General features: G+C 51.3%; 1 protein-coding gene across 1 annotated transcript in view; it reads right to left on the reverse strand.

The window, feature by feature from the left end:
• Ccdc33 (coiled-coil domain containing 33) overlaps nt 1-16902 on the reverse strand; it is a 96672-nt gene that overhangs the window by 19680 nt on the left and 60090 nt on the right. The window contains 1 exon segment of the mRNA XM_057768685.1: nt 10676-10834. Coding sequence (XP_057624668.1) covers nt 10676-10834 — 159 coding nt within the window.

The raw sequence follows: 16902 nt of genomic DNA on the forward strand, positions 1-16902 counted from the left end.
CTTGGTATCCTGCCTCTGTGCCACCCTCTTCCTTTCCAGCTGCAGGCTCCTCTAAATCAGACGATCAAAGAGTGGAGAGTGCAGAGTAGGAGTGGCTAGATCTCCCAAGGAAGCAGCGGACACCTAAGGGTGGTGGAGAGCAAGGGATGAAGCCTGTTCTTCCAGATCCCTTCCCAACTGTCCCCTGCACCCAGTACCAGGGACTTTTCATAGTTCATAAAGCCCTTTCCAGGCACCCAAGGCTCACAGAGTCAACCTGTGGGGTATTCTCTGTATCTAACAGTTAAAAAGACAGAGATTGCTCCGAGATCCGGCTGGAGGCCAAGCAGACAGCAAACACCCTGGGTCAGCAATCTTCTGGCAGGGTATTGTGGGGTGCAGGGAGCTGTTAGATATGAGTAGCATATTCTGGGTTCTGGTGAGGGCTTAGGCCCAGACTTCAGAGCCTTAGGGACTTACACCAGGCAGAGCTGAGAGCAGCGGAGAACTAAGGGAGGCGGCAAGCAGATTAGGACATCTGTGCTTAGGACAGGCTGTGTCTCAAACAGGAGGAGGCCCGATGAGAAGAAGGCTCATCTGGACTCAGTTCTTGGGTTTCCTGAGTGTCCCCCACCCACAAGAGGGGAGACAAAGGGGACGTTTTCATTGTCAGCCTCACACTCCACCAAGACTGATGAGGAAGTTGAGATGCCTCCGGTCCCCCTAAAACAACCACTTGAGGTCTCTGAGCTACTATTCAATGCAGTCCCTGAAGCCCACTATGCTGTAATAGATTTGCATATCTGAGAGCAAAAATCATTCTGTGGCTGGCTTAGCACCACAAGGCTGGAGCCCCCTTTTGTCTGTTTGAGTAAGAGCTGGCTAAGGGCGGAAGGATAATTAGTCCCCTGTGGGCAGCGCCTCCCCCCCCCCCAGGATGTAAAGATGCAGCCTGTATACCCCACGCTCACACTCCCGCAGCCTGCTGACTACGGGATGTCTGCATCGGCAGGAGCCGATAAATGGGCGTTTTATCTGATTAAACTGGGAGTGAACTGGCTGTTCTCTATTATCTATCTGTAGGCTTGATTGGATATTTAGCACTGTGTGTGTGTGTGTGTGCGCGCGCGCGCTCGCACAAGCGCACATGTACAATTTTCTTGTCTATATTAAGAGAAAATTGGATTGTACTGAACAGCATTTAATCTGAGCACACAGGAGTATACCATAATAAAGTCACAGGGCTGGAAAGAGGGACAGGGGACAGTTGGGTCCTTAGCCCTGGATGGACAATAGGGCTTCTGCACGGGGTCACCTGTGCTCCAAGGCAGCCCTCCTTTTCAGTCCTGATTCTGCCCTCCTCTGACACAGCCCTTGATATCCGGTGAGGGGTTAGTAGGACCACCGGATGTGTCTACCCAGAGCCTGTGTCCCTTTAGCCCCGAGAATTCCCTTCTGCTTCTAGTCTGATGCTCCATAAGGTGGCAGTGCATCCTTATGCACACAAAAGAGGTTGTAGGCTGAAGCAAAATGGGGTGAGGAGAAGGGGGGGGGAGGCGAGGGAGACATGGGCCTGGAGGCTGTGTCCTCCCCACTACCACGCTAGCAGCTAGGGTCTGTGCTGGGGAATCCAGAGTCGTTTGAGGGCTGGATACAGTGTAGCAGTAAAGGCAGGGGATAGAAACTGTTCCACAGCTGGCTGCTTTATCCCGTTTGCAACTGAACACTGAGGTGTGGGGGCCTCTGCCTTCACATGATCCAACCCCGGAGGTAAGAGGAGTACACAGCTGTCTGTTTTCTAGGAAACTGAGGCAGCTCCAGATGGACTGGAGGAGGGACGTGTGTGTCAGGATTCAGATTTCTGTGTCTGAGTCACTAGGCCTGGTTGGCTCTGGCTGCTATGGGATCAGGCTCTGAGCGAGAGCCCCAGACCTGAGTTTGTCAAGCCCATTGGTGGGCCTACTGGTGACAAGATGGGGGTGGGTACCTACCTGCACAACAATGAGTTGAAATAAAAGTGTAATGAGTTATGACTAGAAGTCTGGGGGCTGAAATTCAGTCTGTGTTAACACACGTGCTTGGTATCGTACACTTATTTTCACAAGTAGGATGAAGGCAGGCAGCTTGAAGAAAGGGACTGGTCCCAGTGCCCAGGTCAGCAAATCTCCCCGAGCTGTCCCTGGGTCTGGTGCATGTCCCTCTTTAAGAATTGCTGACTCAGCCTTAGGAACTAATGACCTCATCTTCTCTACCTTGTTTACTGCGGACACTGCACCCTTGCGTGTCCACCACCAGTGGACAGGATACACCATGGACTGGAGTTTCAGGCAGTGCTGGCATCTTGCTGAGAGCAAAGCTAGCGTCTGATCTGCTTGTTCCAGCTTCATTAAGCATGATGCTATCAAACCCAGGACCATAGCCATACATCGGAGCCCAGTCTGATACAGAGAGGGGAAGGCCAGTGGGTGACTGCCGAGCACATATCTCCCCATGTCACCCAGAGTTCTCTCTGAGGGTAATCTCTCCTGCCTCTGGGGGCTCTTGCTGTGGGTGGTCTCTCCTCAGCATCTCTCAGACAGATCTTTCAGATACTTGGGCCAGGTCCTGAGCTGGCTAAGGCATACCCCAACAGCCCTTCAGTTCTCTCTCCTTCCTAGAGAGGTATGTGTTCTCCCCATTTCACAGATAGATAAACAGATGTCTAGAAGGGAAGAGATGTGCTTGGAAGGCCCAATGGGGCCTTTCAGTGAGATCTTAGCCAGGCTCAGGAAAGATGAGAATGCGGTGCCCATGTGTACGCAGGTACACACACACACACACACACACACACACACACACACAGTCACATTTCTGAACGGCAGGGCGGCAGGTTCCTCTCTCAGGAACAAACTGACCATCTCCCTGTCACCAGGGAAGCCAGACTGATCACCATTCACACCTGGCTTCTGTTCTCACTCTCTGTTGTCCCAGTGACATCACCCAGAGGCAGATGAAGTGATCCCTGTCTGACAAAGCTGGTGGGGTTAAGGCCAGATTCAGTCCTGGAGAAGACTGTGTCCTGGTCCCTGTCATCTCCTCCTCCCATTTCCTGTGTTCAGTGCTCACCTGGGGCCTCTGAGCACTGACATCCTAGACCGGTCCCACCTTTATGTGACTGTCACTTGAGGACGGGCTTCAGAGAGGCCTGGTGAGCTGTGCTGTCTCCCTTCCTCCCCTCAGTCTAAAAGATTCCCTGAACATCCACATCATCATCAAGCCTCCCGAGCAGGGGACAGCTCCTTAGCGTCCCAGGCGCCCTGCAGCCTGCTCCCCAGTACTCTCACAGATCTCAGAAGGTAAGTAGGAATGACATCAGAGAGGTGGAGTAGCGCTTCAAAGTCACACAGCTCTTGACAGCAACCTGCTAGAACTGCCCAAATTGGTGGTGGGTTCCTTGTAGTGAGGTCACAAGACTTGGCACAAAGAAGATGCTAGAAAAGCTGGCTGAATGAATGCACACACTAGACCTTGGGGAGGTGAGAAGCAGCCGGAGCACATGAAGGAGAGGTGCTCTTGAGGTTTTCAGTCCCAGGATGCATCAAGCCCCGTCGTGGTCCTTGAGCCCACCTGCACTGGGTTTAAGCCATCTTTGCCTCTTGGCCCCTGAGGGCCCTCCTTTCTCCCAGCTTTTCCAGGCTGACTCACTTTGCTGGGCCCCGGCAGACTCTCCCTGATCAGACTGCAGAGATGTCTCCAGGCCACCCCCAGTGTCTTTAGGTCCAAGAGAGGGTATACATGGCAGTTCTGTGTATGTCCTGGACTTAGGAGTGAACTATGAAGCTATTTGGTATTTGGCCTTCTGGAAGTGTGTGACTTCACCCACAGCATGATACAGTCACTGTAGGGCAGGGGATACTGGGCCCTTGGGTATCTTGATGTCAGTTTAGTGGTGCGGGTGTGGCTTTCACCTTAAGTCAAGGCCTTCTATCTCTCTGGTTAATTGGGTCAAGGCCCTCCAGTGGGCAGTAGCTTTGAAGCTGGACAGCACCGGTTTCCACCCAGCTCTAAGAATGGAGGTTGGGAGGGAGTGGGAGCGGGGGAGGGGAGCTGGCCAGCAGGGGGCCTTGCTCAGCCTCCTTGCTCCCAGCATACACCCACCAAGAGACAATAAATCGACAAACACTTAATCTCTCTGCAAATTGAAACACAGCCGTAAATATCTGGTGCATCCCAGTAGCTGAGTTATGAGTCTCGTTTATTAATCTCTTTAGTCTCAGGTGATGGATGGAGAATGGGAATGGCCCGCCTGAGATGCAATGGGGGCGGGGGAGATGAGGAACTGTAAGCAGGGGTCTGGGAACAGGCTTTCTGGAGATAGGGTTATAGCGGAAAGCCTGAGATTCATGTCGGTGCTTTTCATCCTAAATGTTCCTCTAGCCTGGACACTGGGGCTGTTTCTGTTGCCCTCCTGTCCACAGTCCTGTTAGTCTTCTCCTCAGCCTCAAGAGGGAGCAAGGAGACAATATTCCTTCCCTTTAGCAATGAGGAGGCAGGATCAGAGAGGTGGAAGGCTTTCTCTAACCTCACACAGCTCTGGAGCTAGACTTGAGACAACCTGTTAGAGCTGTGGGCGTCAGGCGGAGCTGAGTCTGCAGGAGAGACAACAGACCCTCGTGCAGAATGACAGCTTCACTCCTCCCTTTCCAGCCTCTCTTTCCTCTCTTTCCCTCCTCTCTGCCTCTCTCATTTCTCCCCCACCTCCCACTCTCTGTGCCTGCCTCTCCCTCCTTCTCTTCCCTCTCTCCTCCCTCTTTCTCTTTTCCCCTCTTTCCCCTTCATCTCTCTGGGGTGTGTGTGTGTGTGTGTGCCTGCCTGCAGTGTGAACTGAGGAGGAAGCAAAGGGAGGCACAGGAAAGAGAAGGAGCTGCTGAGGGCTCAGACAGCTGGGGACTTTTGCATGTTCTCTGCATTTATTTTTAGAACCCCTTCCTCTTGGCGCAGCACACAAGGCTCCCTGGTTAGGAGGAGCAGAAGCACAGGGCCCTGAGACGACCTCCAGCCTGGAGGAGCAGGGCTTGGAGGAGCAGGGCCTGGAGGAGCAGGGCTTGGAGGAGCAGGGCCTGGAGGAGCAGGGCCTGGAGGAGCAGAGCCCTGAGATGACCTCCAGCCTGGAGGAGGGGGCATGGAGGGGCCTTTGTAAGCGCATGGTGGACACGCATCTAGAGGTCAGGGGCAGAGAGCTGGGTGCTGTATGGGTGGCAAGGGGCAGAACGGCCAGACAGAGGCAGAGAAATTGGGGACAGCAGAGACTGAAGCGTAAGGGGATGGAGCAGTAGGTACGTGGAGAAGATGGCTGGTAGCTTGGCCACTGTGATCTGAAGAGAACCCACTCAGGTGTCTATTCTGAAGCTGAGGTTAGCCTGGGTGGCTCATGCTCTTGGTTGCTTGGGTTTCTGTACCTCTCCTCTGTTCTTTGTCTCTATGGTTTTATAGGATTTGGGTCCCCAGGCAGGGGTGGTGGTAATAACAATGGAAGATGTCTTCTCAGGGCCTGAGGATGTTCCTCTTGACCTCTGTGGTACCCACCCAGCCCAAGGTACCCTGGGTTGAGGCTCTCTCTCACTGGAGGTTTTTCTACTTCTTATCTCTGTGAAAAGAGTCTAGGAGAACACTGTGTCTCCCTCTGGTGACTACTACAGAGGTCTCCTGCTTAGGGTGCATCGCCTGCCACCAGGTGGTGCTGAAGGAGCCAAAGTCAGCTTTGAGCATCCACTCACCTGGGTGGGGTCTGGGGGAGGATGGAGGCTCCAACTACACTGTCTCGAGGAACTGGGGCACATCTTCTCCAGTGCCTCCTGCTGACAGCGGCAGGAACTGGGGCCCAGAGAGGAGGGTTGAGCTCAAGGTTACTTCAAGGAGCAATGAGAGTGAGTGCAGAGCCCAGCATGGAGCTAGGCCAGGCAACGTTGTGCCCTGTGGCCATGGGATATTGAAGGAGGCAGAAGATATGAGGGGCTCAGAATGAGGCAGACTTGGAGAAGGGAAGTTCCCGTGGCGTGGAGATGGCCAGGCTAGATTTGCCCAGACTAAATAGGGACATTGGTTGCCCTTTGCCCATGCAAAGAAGGAACAAAGGCTTCAGTTCACTCAGGGAGCTTTGCCACATGACCAACTTCCCTTCTCAAGGCCTTACAGGTCTCCTTTGCCCAAGGAGGCAGCTCTCCCATGTTACAGACAGACAATCAGGACACAGGGACAGAAAGTGACAGCAGAGACTCCTCTGCACCAGCCTAGGAAGGTGGCCTTGGCCTGGGGAGTCTGACCTCCTGGACTGAGCTGCATTCAGTCAGCTGTGTGTCTCAGGTGAAGTCCCCAGGCCTCTCTCTCCATGTGCACATGGGCCCCTCTCAGGGGGAGTCACCCTGTCACCCCTAAGAGCAGTTTAAACAGGACAAGGACAGCCAGTGACTTAAAGAGACCTCGGGGTCAAGGACGGAGCCTTGTAGGACTCATAGACTCAGGAAAGAAAAAGAAAAGCTTGGACTGGGGGTGGGGTAGGGACTAGGGGGTGGGAGGAGGGAAGGGAAAGGCTTTCAAAGACAGGATGAGAGAAATGAGTTATTCCAGCATGGGGAGCTTAGAAAAGTCCACTGAATCTTTTAACAACCCTGTCAATTATTCATTTTCTAGGATGCGGGGCCCCTGGTAGGCCTCAGAGCCGCTATGAGCAGGGCAGAGGGAGGGAGGGAAGTGGAAAGAGAGGGGGAGGGAAAGAGAGGGCTGATATCAGAAAGAAATGGTAATATACAAAGACAATGGCATGCGTGTGCATATGGGCATGGATGTGTGCGTATGTGTGTGTGTTTGTTTATGTGTGTGTGTATGTGTGGTGTGTGTGTACATGTCGGGGGAGGGGGAGAAAGAGAGTGAGTAAGTGAACAATGGTGGGGTGGAGGGCAGCAGAACAAACCCTGCTTGAGCCTCTGGGTGGAAAAGACACGGAATACCTTGTCTAAAGCCTAGTCCTCCTCCTTCAGGAAGCCTTCCTAGGTCCTCTCTCCTCCCCTCACCCCGCCTTTAGGAAGGTCCTTTGTCTGGATCATATCTCCCTGCTTGTCCATCCTTACATGTTCATTCTTGTCTTCTCTGTGTGGTTGACAGTCTGTGGCTATTTTTATCTGAAGGGGATCTCCAGTTCTCAGGCCTCCGTCCCCTCTCTTGCCCCCATGACCTCAATGGGTTGGGTGTAGGACTGGGCACTCATTAGGTTGGGTCATTCTAGGCTTCTGATGAGTTGGAGATATCTCATGGGTCTCTGTGATCGGCCGCTCTGAAGACTGAACAGAACTCCTCAGTTTACCCCCTGTGGTGGTGGCATCAGGAGACACCAGCTAGCTTGAGTGAGGTGACTCAGATGTCAGGGATAAGGACAAGATTCTGGCAAAGTGGGTCTTGAGAAACCTGACCCTTTCAGAATGACTTGGGAGCTGAACATTTCCAAAGAAATGGATGTTCCAGGCTGCTCGTAAGGGACGCAATTGCTTCCCTTAGCTCTGCCGTGGGTCCTGCCTTTGATCTCCGTGGTCCCACCCAGCACTGAGCTTTTTACTGCTCTGAAAAAAATGATCCCTGGAATGACTGCATTAGAGCTAGGTATCTGGGGATGGGAAGAAATAGCTGGGCTTGGTAGGAGTCCTGGCTGGGGTCTGTGTACTGTGAGGGGCAGGGAGCATTGCACAAAAGGCCACAGACCAGATCCCTTCTACCTGTTCCTCTGTCCCCAAGGAACCCCTTTTCAGAGAATATTCAGTTCTCAGTGCTCACAAGTGGACTCAGGAGGGAGCCAGAGATAAGATGGATTTGAGGCTCTGGGGACTGCACGGCGACAGTAGACAGAGAATGAGGCGCCATGGAAGTCAGGTGATGCAGAGAGGCTCAGCCAAGGCCACAGAAGAGAGCAGAGGGGGCCGCTCACTCATCCTTGGGTCACCTCACAACAACTGCTGTGTCACAAGACTCCCGGCCTCACCTACAGGCTCTGCGGATGACACATACCTCATGACTGTCACTGCTGCTCAGGTTCCTCAGGGCTCCTCAGGTATCTGCTGCTATAGATCTGTGCCTTGAAGCACAGGTGCTGTGCTGTGCTCTGTCCCACAATCATGCCTCCCTGCCCTATGGTGCTGGATGACATCATCTTACATCAGGGTCTATTGCTATGCAGCAACAGTCCTGGGCCCCATGGCTGTCTTCTGTGGCTTGTCACTCTGCCTCTTGGTTACATGAGTTCATCTATTGCTATGTAATTTTCCTTGGTTGCCATGGAACAGTGACCCATGGCTGCACAGCTGCTTGTGATTGGCATGGAACTGTAGCCCGTTGCTACCCAACCACATTCTGTTACTCGCGGCTGGGTTCTCTTGGCCACGGGAAGGTGTATGGCTGGGTCCTACCCTTATCTTTCTGAGCTCTGGCCTGTAGGTTTGTAGGAGAGCAGCTGGGATAACACGATGGCAAGGGGGCTGGGGAGAGAGCAGGGGTGGGGAGAGAGTCCTTGTGCTGTGTTAGAGGGCTAAATCAGGCACAGGAAGATGAAGGCTGAAGCCAAGAGACATGAAGGGAGTGTTCAAGGTTAGCATGGGTCTGGAGTAGACTGGATGGGCAGGAAAGAGGGTCAGGGCCACGGGCTTTTACAGGGCATGGGAGGTGGGGGTAGCTAACCACAAGCTTCTGCAGCCACCGGGAATTCTCTGGATGCTTGGGCAGGTATCACATTACTTCTGGACCAGGTCATAGCCACCACTGGTAAAATGAAAACAGGTCACCAATGGTGGTTATTCTTGGTCAGAAAGAATTTGTCCTAATGGCTGACCTTAACTTCTCAGGCTGCAGTTCAATTCTTCTCTTTTGGCTGAATCCTTAAGAAAAAGTCAAGAGGACCTGGCCTGTCCATCCATGTTATACCATCCTTTCTGACATTTAAAGTCAGGTCCTCAAATGTCCACCCATCAGAACCATCCTTCCCTGAAAGACTCTTCCAAGTGATTTTCTCCTCCTTCTCTCCCATCCGTTATCTCCCTCCATCAATTTCATAGGTGCAATGAGCCTCACTTTCCACTCCTTTTTATGTCTCCCATCACAGACAAAGGCACAGCAATAAGTTATGTGTGTTTCCTATTGAGCATGAACCAGGTTCTCAGACTTGCTGCCCGCAGCTCAGGCCTTACCAGAGAGTCCCTGCCATTCCCAGCTGTGGGATGGAGCTTGGCACTGCTCACTACTTGCTCACACTACGTCCTGGATGTTCAGGTAGGTTCTAGTCTCAGAGGTAGTGTGTGACTCAGGGTGAACTCTGCCCTCTGGGTAGGGCTGAGGCTTGGTTGGCTCACGGCAAGGCAGTGGGGTGAGGGCAGAATCTCACCGAAATTCTCCGGTGGTCACCAGGGAGGACCACCTTCACCTTCTCCCCCCTTCCCATCTGCCCTTTACTGGAGTGGCCCTTTAATTTTTTTCATTGCCCTGGCTTTTGAAAACCAACCTTCTTCCCTATACCACTTTGGATGAGGTTGTGCAGGTTGACAAGAACTGGCTTACCCATGCTGTCCCAAATCTCCCAGGCCAAGACCTGTACCTCCATTTTCAAAGCAATGGACTGGACTGGAGGTGGCTCCTGAGCCCTGCTTCTCCACAGGGCAAAGGTGGCCTGTGTGTACTAGAAATGCCTCTGAGAGCTGTTGTTTGGACAGGAAGGCTCTGCTCTTGGGGAGGGTGCTCTATGTGGGGACCTCCTCTTGGGCACACTCAGCAGGCAGCTGCTTTTTCTACTGTCTGATGGGACATGTTTCAGAAAGGTGCCAAGTGCCAAGGGTAGATGAAGAGACTGTCAGTAGAGAAGGGCAAGTCCTCAGGAGGAGACCTGAGGATTAGATTGTTGGCTTTGCCTAAGTCCTTTCCTTGGGTACTTTAAGGTAGCATTTGCTTGTGGGATCCACTCTGAAGGGTCATAGAAAGCCACACATGGAATCTCTCATGGTCATTGACTGGGGTGGTGATATCTCCACTGTGGACTTCAGCGGGATTATCTTTTGAGCTTTTGAGTGTTGTGTTCTCTCTCTCTCTCTCTCTCTCTCTCTCTCTCTCTCTCTCTCTCTCTCTTTTCAAGACAGGGTTTCTCTGTAGCTTTGGAATCTGTCCTGGAACTAGCTCTTGTAGAACAGTCTGGCCTCAAACTCACAGAGATTCACCTGCCTCTGCCTCCCGAGTGCTGGGATTAAAGGTGTGCCCCATCACCACCCAGCTTGAGTGTGTACTCTTTTGTTGTTTGTACAAAGAGGTTGAGACTCAAAAGTGACCCATCCTGAGGCCAGGTCCCAAGATCAAGACACAGACCGCACCTGAACATAGTATACTGCCTCCTTTATAAGGTACAGTTAGTCTCTTGAGGGGTTTCCCACAGCCTGAGGGACATACTCTGAGTTGGACTTGACTGAGCAGGCATGATAAGAATTTCTCATAAATCCCGTAAGAGCCCACCTAAAAGGTGAGGAAACCACAGAAGGGAGTCTCATCTTCCTCCCACTGGCTCGTGTTTGGGGAGATATGCAGAGGGGTGGACCACTTGCCGCCTGGGGAGTGGTCTCAGGGGTGACTCTTGAGCCTCCTTTCCCATTGTACCATCACGGCACAAGTTCTCCATGTCCTAGGGAGGGGCACTCACCATCTCGTGCAAAGTCTGAGGCTCCTCTCCTTCCTGAGAGGAGTCTGAGGAGCTCTTGGACCAGGACTCATGGATGGCACCCAGATTCTCATCTAGGATCTTCAGGTTCAGGGTGGGCAGACCCTTGCTGTTGTTTAGTGTCAAGAAGTTTTCTGGCCTCTAAAAAAAGATGGGGAGAGACTTTGAGCCGGCCCTTCCATGGTGCCTGATACACTCCAAGCTTCCTGGCTTGGCTCAGCAGACCCTGCACACCCATCCTCTGGATACTCCCCGCCACCTGCTCCTTGTTTCCTGGGTCCCAGCCGCAATGTCCTGCAGTTCTTCCACAAGCGATTCCCTGCCTCAGGACCTTTGCCTCTCATCTACCTGGGGATCCTTATACAACTGCCCCCTTACCATCATTTGAGTCCTGCCCTTGTATAATCTTTTTGGAGAAGCGCTTCCCCTTGAAGCAGAGACCACACCCCAACTCCAAAGTAACCTCATCATTCATAACACACCATTTCACAGTGTTCACAGTAATTACTCTATGGAAACACCTTTCAAACAGTGGGTTTGCTTATGGACTCTCTCTGCCTTCTCCCAGTATTTACAGCAAGACTGCAGTTCATGTAAGCAAGGGCACTATTCTCCCCAGCGTCTTGTCTACTGCAGGGGCTCCATGAGTATGCCACCGATGGCCTCTGTGCCAATATGGTGATAATTTCTAAAATGCCCCGCTCTTTTCACCCCGTTTCCAGCTCACCTCTCTCATCACTCAGCTTGATCACCCCCTTAGAGAGCCTCTCTGTGCACCTTGGTGAACCCTTTTTCATGGCTGTCTCTCATCTCTCTCCTCCTCCCTCAGGAAGAAGCCCTCTGTCTCTGTCCTTTTTTGATCAAAGGTTTTCTGAGTTCTTCCAGCCCAACATTGGCTACCTGTACTTCACATGACTCTGTGGCTCTAGGCTACTTTGCTATTTTTGTTTTTCCTAACAAAACTTTATGTTCTCTGGACTTAGGGGCATGTGTCAGCGGGTCTTTTTGTGGGGGTCATTATTTTAAAACTTGTTTGGGGGCTGGTGAAATGGCTGCACCGGTAAAGGTGCTTGCTGCCCAGTCTGACTATGTGATTTTGATCCCTGGGGCCCAGGCAATGGAAGGAGAGAGCCATCTCCTGTGTGTTGTCCCTTGACCTCCACACAGGCACCGTGGTACGTGTTGGCATGTACATGCAGAGACACAAAATAGAATTGAAAACTTATTTGAAACCCACTGTTAGTTCTCCCATCTGCCTTTTGTTTAAAGCAGCGCAGTCTCAGGGTTTGCAGAGGCCTCAAATGTGATGCAATCTCACCCTGCGTTAACTGTTGGAACCCTCACTCAGTCTCAATGCAGACGTATTTATTCACTGGGTGGTATTTTACTAGACACAAACGGAGCCCTGGGCACAAACAGGAGGAATGTGCATGGGGCGCCGGGTGCCTCAGTGTCTGTCTTTAAACAACTGGAGCGAGGAGGGTGTGGGTGTACCTCACTAAGTGGACGCTGCCTGAAAACTGACACACCTGGATTATATAAATTGAGATGAAGATGCTGTACTCGAACACTGAGGTGTTTGTGATGATTTCTTTACGTGCCATACAATTTGGGGTTCAGAAATGCATTATAACACGGGCTTTTACAGGCTTAAGCCAGCAGGGTTAGGGGTCGCTCACACATACATGGAATCACCTGGGACATTCTAGGCTCCAATTCCTTCTCTTTTGAATGGGTATAAGATAGGCATTTCCTAAGAGAAACATCTGTAAATCTTCTTGGCATGGAAGAGGGATGCATTTAGTGACCTGAGGCTGACTTCAGCCGGCCATTTACATCTGTGAACACCAGCCCAGCTTCCTGCCTCATCTTCTCCCATGTGAAGAGGGGCAGGATTCACTTAGTTGTTTCCCAAATGACATGGAGTCTTCTATGCCCTGGAAGTGCCCAGTGCAGCATCTGACTCACACAGTTTGGGGTTTTCTAAGTGAGACTTTGGATAAGGAAAAGCACCACATCTGTCTCCTTTTCAGAAATTTTGAACACTTGGGGATGGGAAGCACTGCCTGCTCTTTCAGAGGATCTGGGTTCTAGTCCCAGTTCCCAGCACCCATGATCTGTTGCCCTCGTCAAACTTCTATGGATACTAGGCATGTATGTGGTATATAGGAATATTGCAGGCAAAGTACTCAGACACATAAACATATTTTTAAAATACTGAACATCAGACTGACTACAGAGGGAGAACTATGTATTGCTTACTGGGTAAAATGATGGGTGGGTGGTAGAAAAATAAGAACAACCAGCCTAGCCAGGGCAAAAACCACCTCCCTAGTGACCAGGTGGGTCCAAGCTCGGGTGAGATGCTGATTCAGGACCTGTAATGACATTTCTCCTCATTTCCAGGCAGAAAGCCAATCTCGATGCCCTGGATTTCATAGACTGCCATCTAATCCAGTTAGAGGAGGAAGTAGGAGTAATGAAATCAAAAGAGGTCTCCAGAGGTGGCCCAGTCATTACAGAAAGCAGGGACAATTGCCGAGGGAGTTCCCTCCCCCACTGCCTGTCTCCCTGCTGTCCATCCTGTATGGTCCCAGGACCAGCTAGGCCAACTCAGTGATGTGGAACTGATGTTTTTGGGTCAGTTACAAACTCATTAGATATTTTTAGGTAGATTCTGATACTATGTATAAATTCCTTTAATTTCATAAATTCCTTTAATTTCATTAGAAAGATAGATAAAAAAATGAGACTTTCAGTCCAGAACAGTGAATTCATCCCACCAATCTCTGCTAGGCAGGGGAGTAACCTGAGGGGGAGGGAGGGAAAGCAGGCAGAGTAGGAAGGGGCAAGAGAGAGCAAAGGCTTGCGGATGAATTGCCTATTCAGGCCTTACTTATCTCTGCTAACCTCATTTTCTTCTGTATGCTTCTGTATGCTCACCCCACAAGCTTGTTTATTTGCTTTTCTATTTGGCAGGCCTGCTGGGGCAGCATGGGGCTGACAAGTGGCCCCTCAGTCTGTAGCTTCGTGGTGGTAGCAGATCCTGCTTCATTAGGACTGTAATTGTAGACTGACTTTGAAAGCTCAAAGAGATGCGTGGCCATGCACCAGCTCAGACTCAGCGCCTGGCCCAGCCCCTGTGCTGTGCCAACTGCCGCACACCGTGTGAGAAACATGGCGGGAGAAGATGTCCAACAGGCACTCTAATCAGCAGAGTGGGGTCTGTCGAGACAGCCTGGGCCAATGGCATTCCAAGCTGTTAGCACTGTAGGTCACCTATCTCCCCGCCCTTCCCTCAATACTTCTGCCACCCTCCTCCGTACTCAGTCCCCTACATCCCTGGTCATGCAAAATGCAACAGCTCCTGCTTGCCCTGGCAATTACAAAGCAACCCGGCTGCAGCTGCTGTCCCTGGTGCTGAAAGTGCCCGCCTTCCGGCCAACCCGCCTCTCGCCCCGCCTTGAGCTTTCTTGGTGGGGAACACAGGCTCTTAATTCAATTAGCTGGCCCTGAACCCTCCCCAGGGAGCCTGGAGCGGAAACTGACAAATTCTGTTTAACAAAGACATTTGTCCCCCGCCCTGCCAGGCTGAAGGCTCTGCTCTCCTGTATTCCGCTCATTAGGTATCTAACAAAGTGCATCCCAAGAAATCTGCTTCCAATCGCTAGTAATTCAGGAGGCCTGATACAATTTTCTCCCTGATAAGGGTGGCTCGCCCGCTGGCAAGCACCATAATGAGCCCTGTGCAGTGGCTCCCTGATCAGTCACTGCTTTGTCATTTCCTGTGGGCTGCAGTTGTAGGTTCTTATCTCTCCAGCTGTAGCCGAGGCTCAGACAGCAAGCCCTTCAAGAGGGGTTGCCTCCCATGCATATGGCCAGCCTCATTTACAGCTTCCTGAGGACTGCTGCAGCGGTGACAGGTCTGAGCTTCTGAGTTGCTCTCCCAGCCCAAAAGGGCCCATGTGTTAATATTCACGGACCCATGATATATCTCTCAGAAAATGGTGTCAACCCCTGGCCCCCCAAAGCAGGGGTTAGGGTGGGGGTGGTAAAGATTTTTATTTTTTTAATTCTGTTGGGGTGTTAGGATTAAATACAGCCCTGCCTGTGGCTTAGTGGACGGACTGTGGGCTCATTCACTCTTCATTCATGGAAAAATGATTCCAGAAATCATTTTCATCAGCCCCTGTTCACTTCTGGACAGAACCACACACTACTGCTGCTCAAAGATTTTCTCTAGTTGCCCATCATCTTTTGGCAAAATTCAAACCTTGGGTCCTGGCACCCACCCAGTCCTTTCACAATCTGGGTCCCACTTACAAGTCCAAGGTCACTGCTTACTACAGCATCCATATGTCCCACAAGCCTCCTTGTTATTACATATGCTGGTCTCTGCTACACCTCTGCTTTCCCAACTTCCAAGCCACTGTCTGAAGTATAACTCAAGCCATGCCTCTGGGGGACACTTCCCCTGGGCTTATATTCTCAGTGTAGCACCTCATGCTAGATGCACAGGTAGTGATAATCTGTTGGAGTGCTTTATTGTTGGGTGCAGGTCAGGGCCCAAATAAACAGGACCCCAGTGAACTTATATATGCATGATCTTGGCTGGGCCAGGGATTCATCTGGTTTGGCTGGAGGACTAGGCTAGAGTGAGTGGCCTGGCCTTGAGTTGGGGAGAATCCCTAGGCCAGCTCTCACTTCCTTAGAAGTTTTTCTAGAAGCAGCTACTCTATTTCTTTCTCTTATGTCTTCGACCAACAAATTATGCATTGAGCTTGTAAAAAAAAGCAGCAAGAGGATGTTTTAAACCTCGAGGTTCCTCAGCCTGCCCAGCATCCTGATTTAGGACACTATTTCTTGAGAGGCATCTCAGGCTCATGTTCTCAAGGCAGTAATGGTCCAGAGGCTTGTGATAAATTTGAGATGAGCCTGAACTACTTGCACCAGAAGTAGCCTGGATCTTGGTCTCAGACCCAGAAGCAGGCCCTTATATATCCATTTCTTCCATAGCCCCATCTCTAGTCAGGGAAATTCTACAAATTTAACTCTGGAGAGAGAGATAATCACCTTTTTAAAATTTTTCCTTCTCAGAAAATTTTCTGTGAGAGCTGAGAGATGACTCAGAAGGTAAAGGTCTTTGCCATCAAGTCTGACAACCCGCGCTAGAACTGACTCCTGCAAGTTGTCCTCTGACCTCCATATGCACGCTATGGAGTACACATACACACACACACACACACAGCGGAAATTGCTGTGAAAACAAAGGTGGGGCTGGTGATGTTTATCTTCAGCACTTGACAAGGCTTTCTGACATCTGTATGGACAGAAAGCTGGTGGGGCAGCTGTCATCAGGGGCAGGTGCTGAGTGATGGATTCGTGGGGTTCTGATCTTTCCCTAGCCTGATGCCCTGCCCCCATCTCTGAACTCAGTATGCTTGTCAGCAGCTGTGGTACACAGTGCTGAGAGCCCCCTCCTGAGGGCTTGCAAGACCCTGTTCTGGGCCTCAGCACGGGCCCCAGTTCTCTCCTCAGCACCTGTATGTAGGGTTACAGTTCCCTCTACGGATGAGGAGACCTCAGCACCTGTATGTAGGGTTACAATTCCCTGTACGGATGAGGAGACGAAAGCTCGCAGGAGAGCCGGTCTGAAGATGCGCCCTGTGTGTCACAGGTTGACCATCCTGACTATAATTATGGGTGAGCTGGACCCTGAGGGAGCAGACGGGCTGGGGGGGACTCTCAGTATGTTATAAAATCAGCATCTAGAGTGATCTTAAGCCTAGAAAATAGGCTGAGACGAAGGTGAGATACTATAAGCATATTGTAGCTTGTCTGACTTTGAAAGAGTTGGAGTACCAGGCAAGGGTGGGCTGTCCTACTCAGGTGCCATAGACTGGACTCCGTACTTCAGTGACCCTTCCTACCTTGGAAAGATTCAAATGAGCAGACTCTGGCTGCACGAAAGGGGAACATGCATTTAGAAAAGGAGTGATGGTCTTGTGCCACCTAATCCTGCCTATGGCGTTCCACTGTCTTGGAGGACATTTTAAGAGAAGAATATCTAGAGTGGATATGGGAATCAGAAGTGAAATGTGTGACCGGTCCATAAAGAGGGAGGGTTGGCTCAGGCTGGGAAGGTTGTGGTAGAAGCATACTTGTAACCTCAGTCCTCAGAAAGCTGAAGCAGTAGGATAAATTTGAGG

Source organism: Chionomys nivalis, chromosome 4 (assembly GCF_950005125.1).
Source record: "Chionomys nivalis chromosome 4, mChiNiv1.1, whole genome shotgun sequence".
NCBI lineage: Eukaryota > Metazoa > Chordata > Mammalia > Rodentia > Cricetidae > Chionomys > Chionomys nivalis.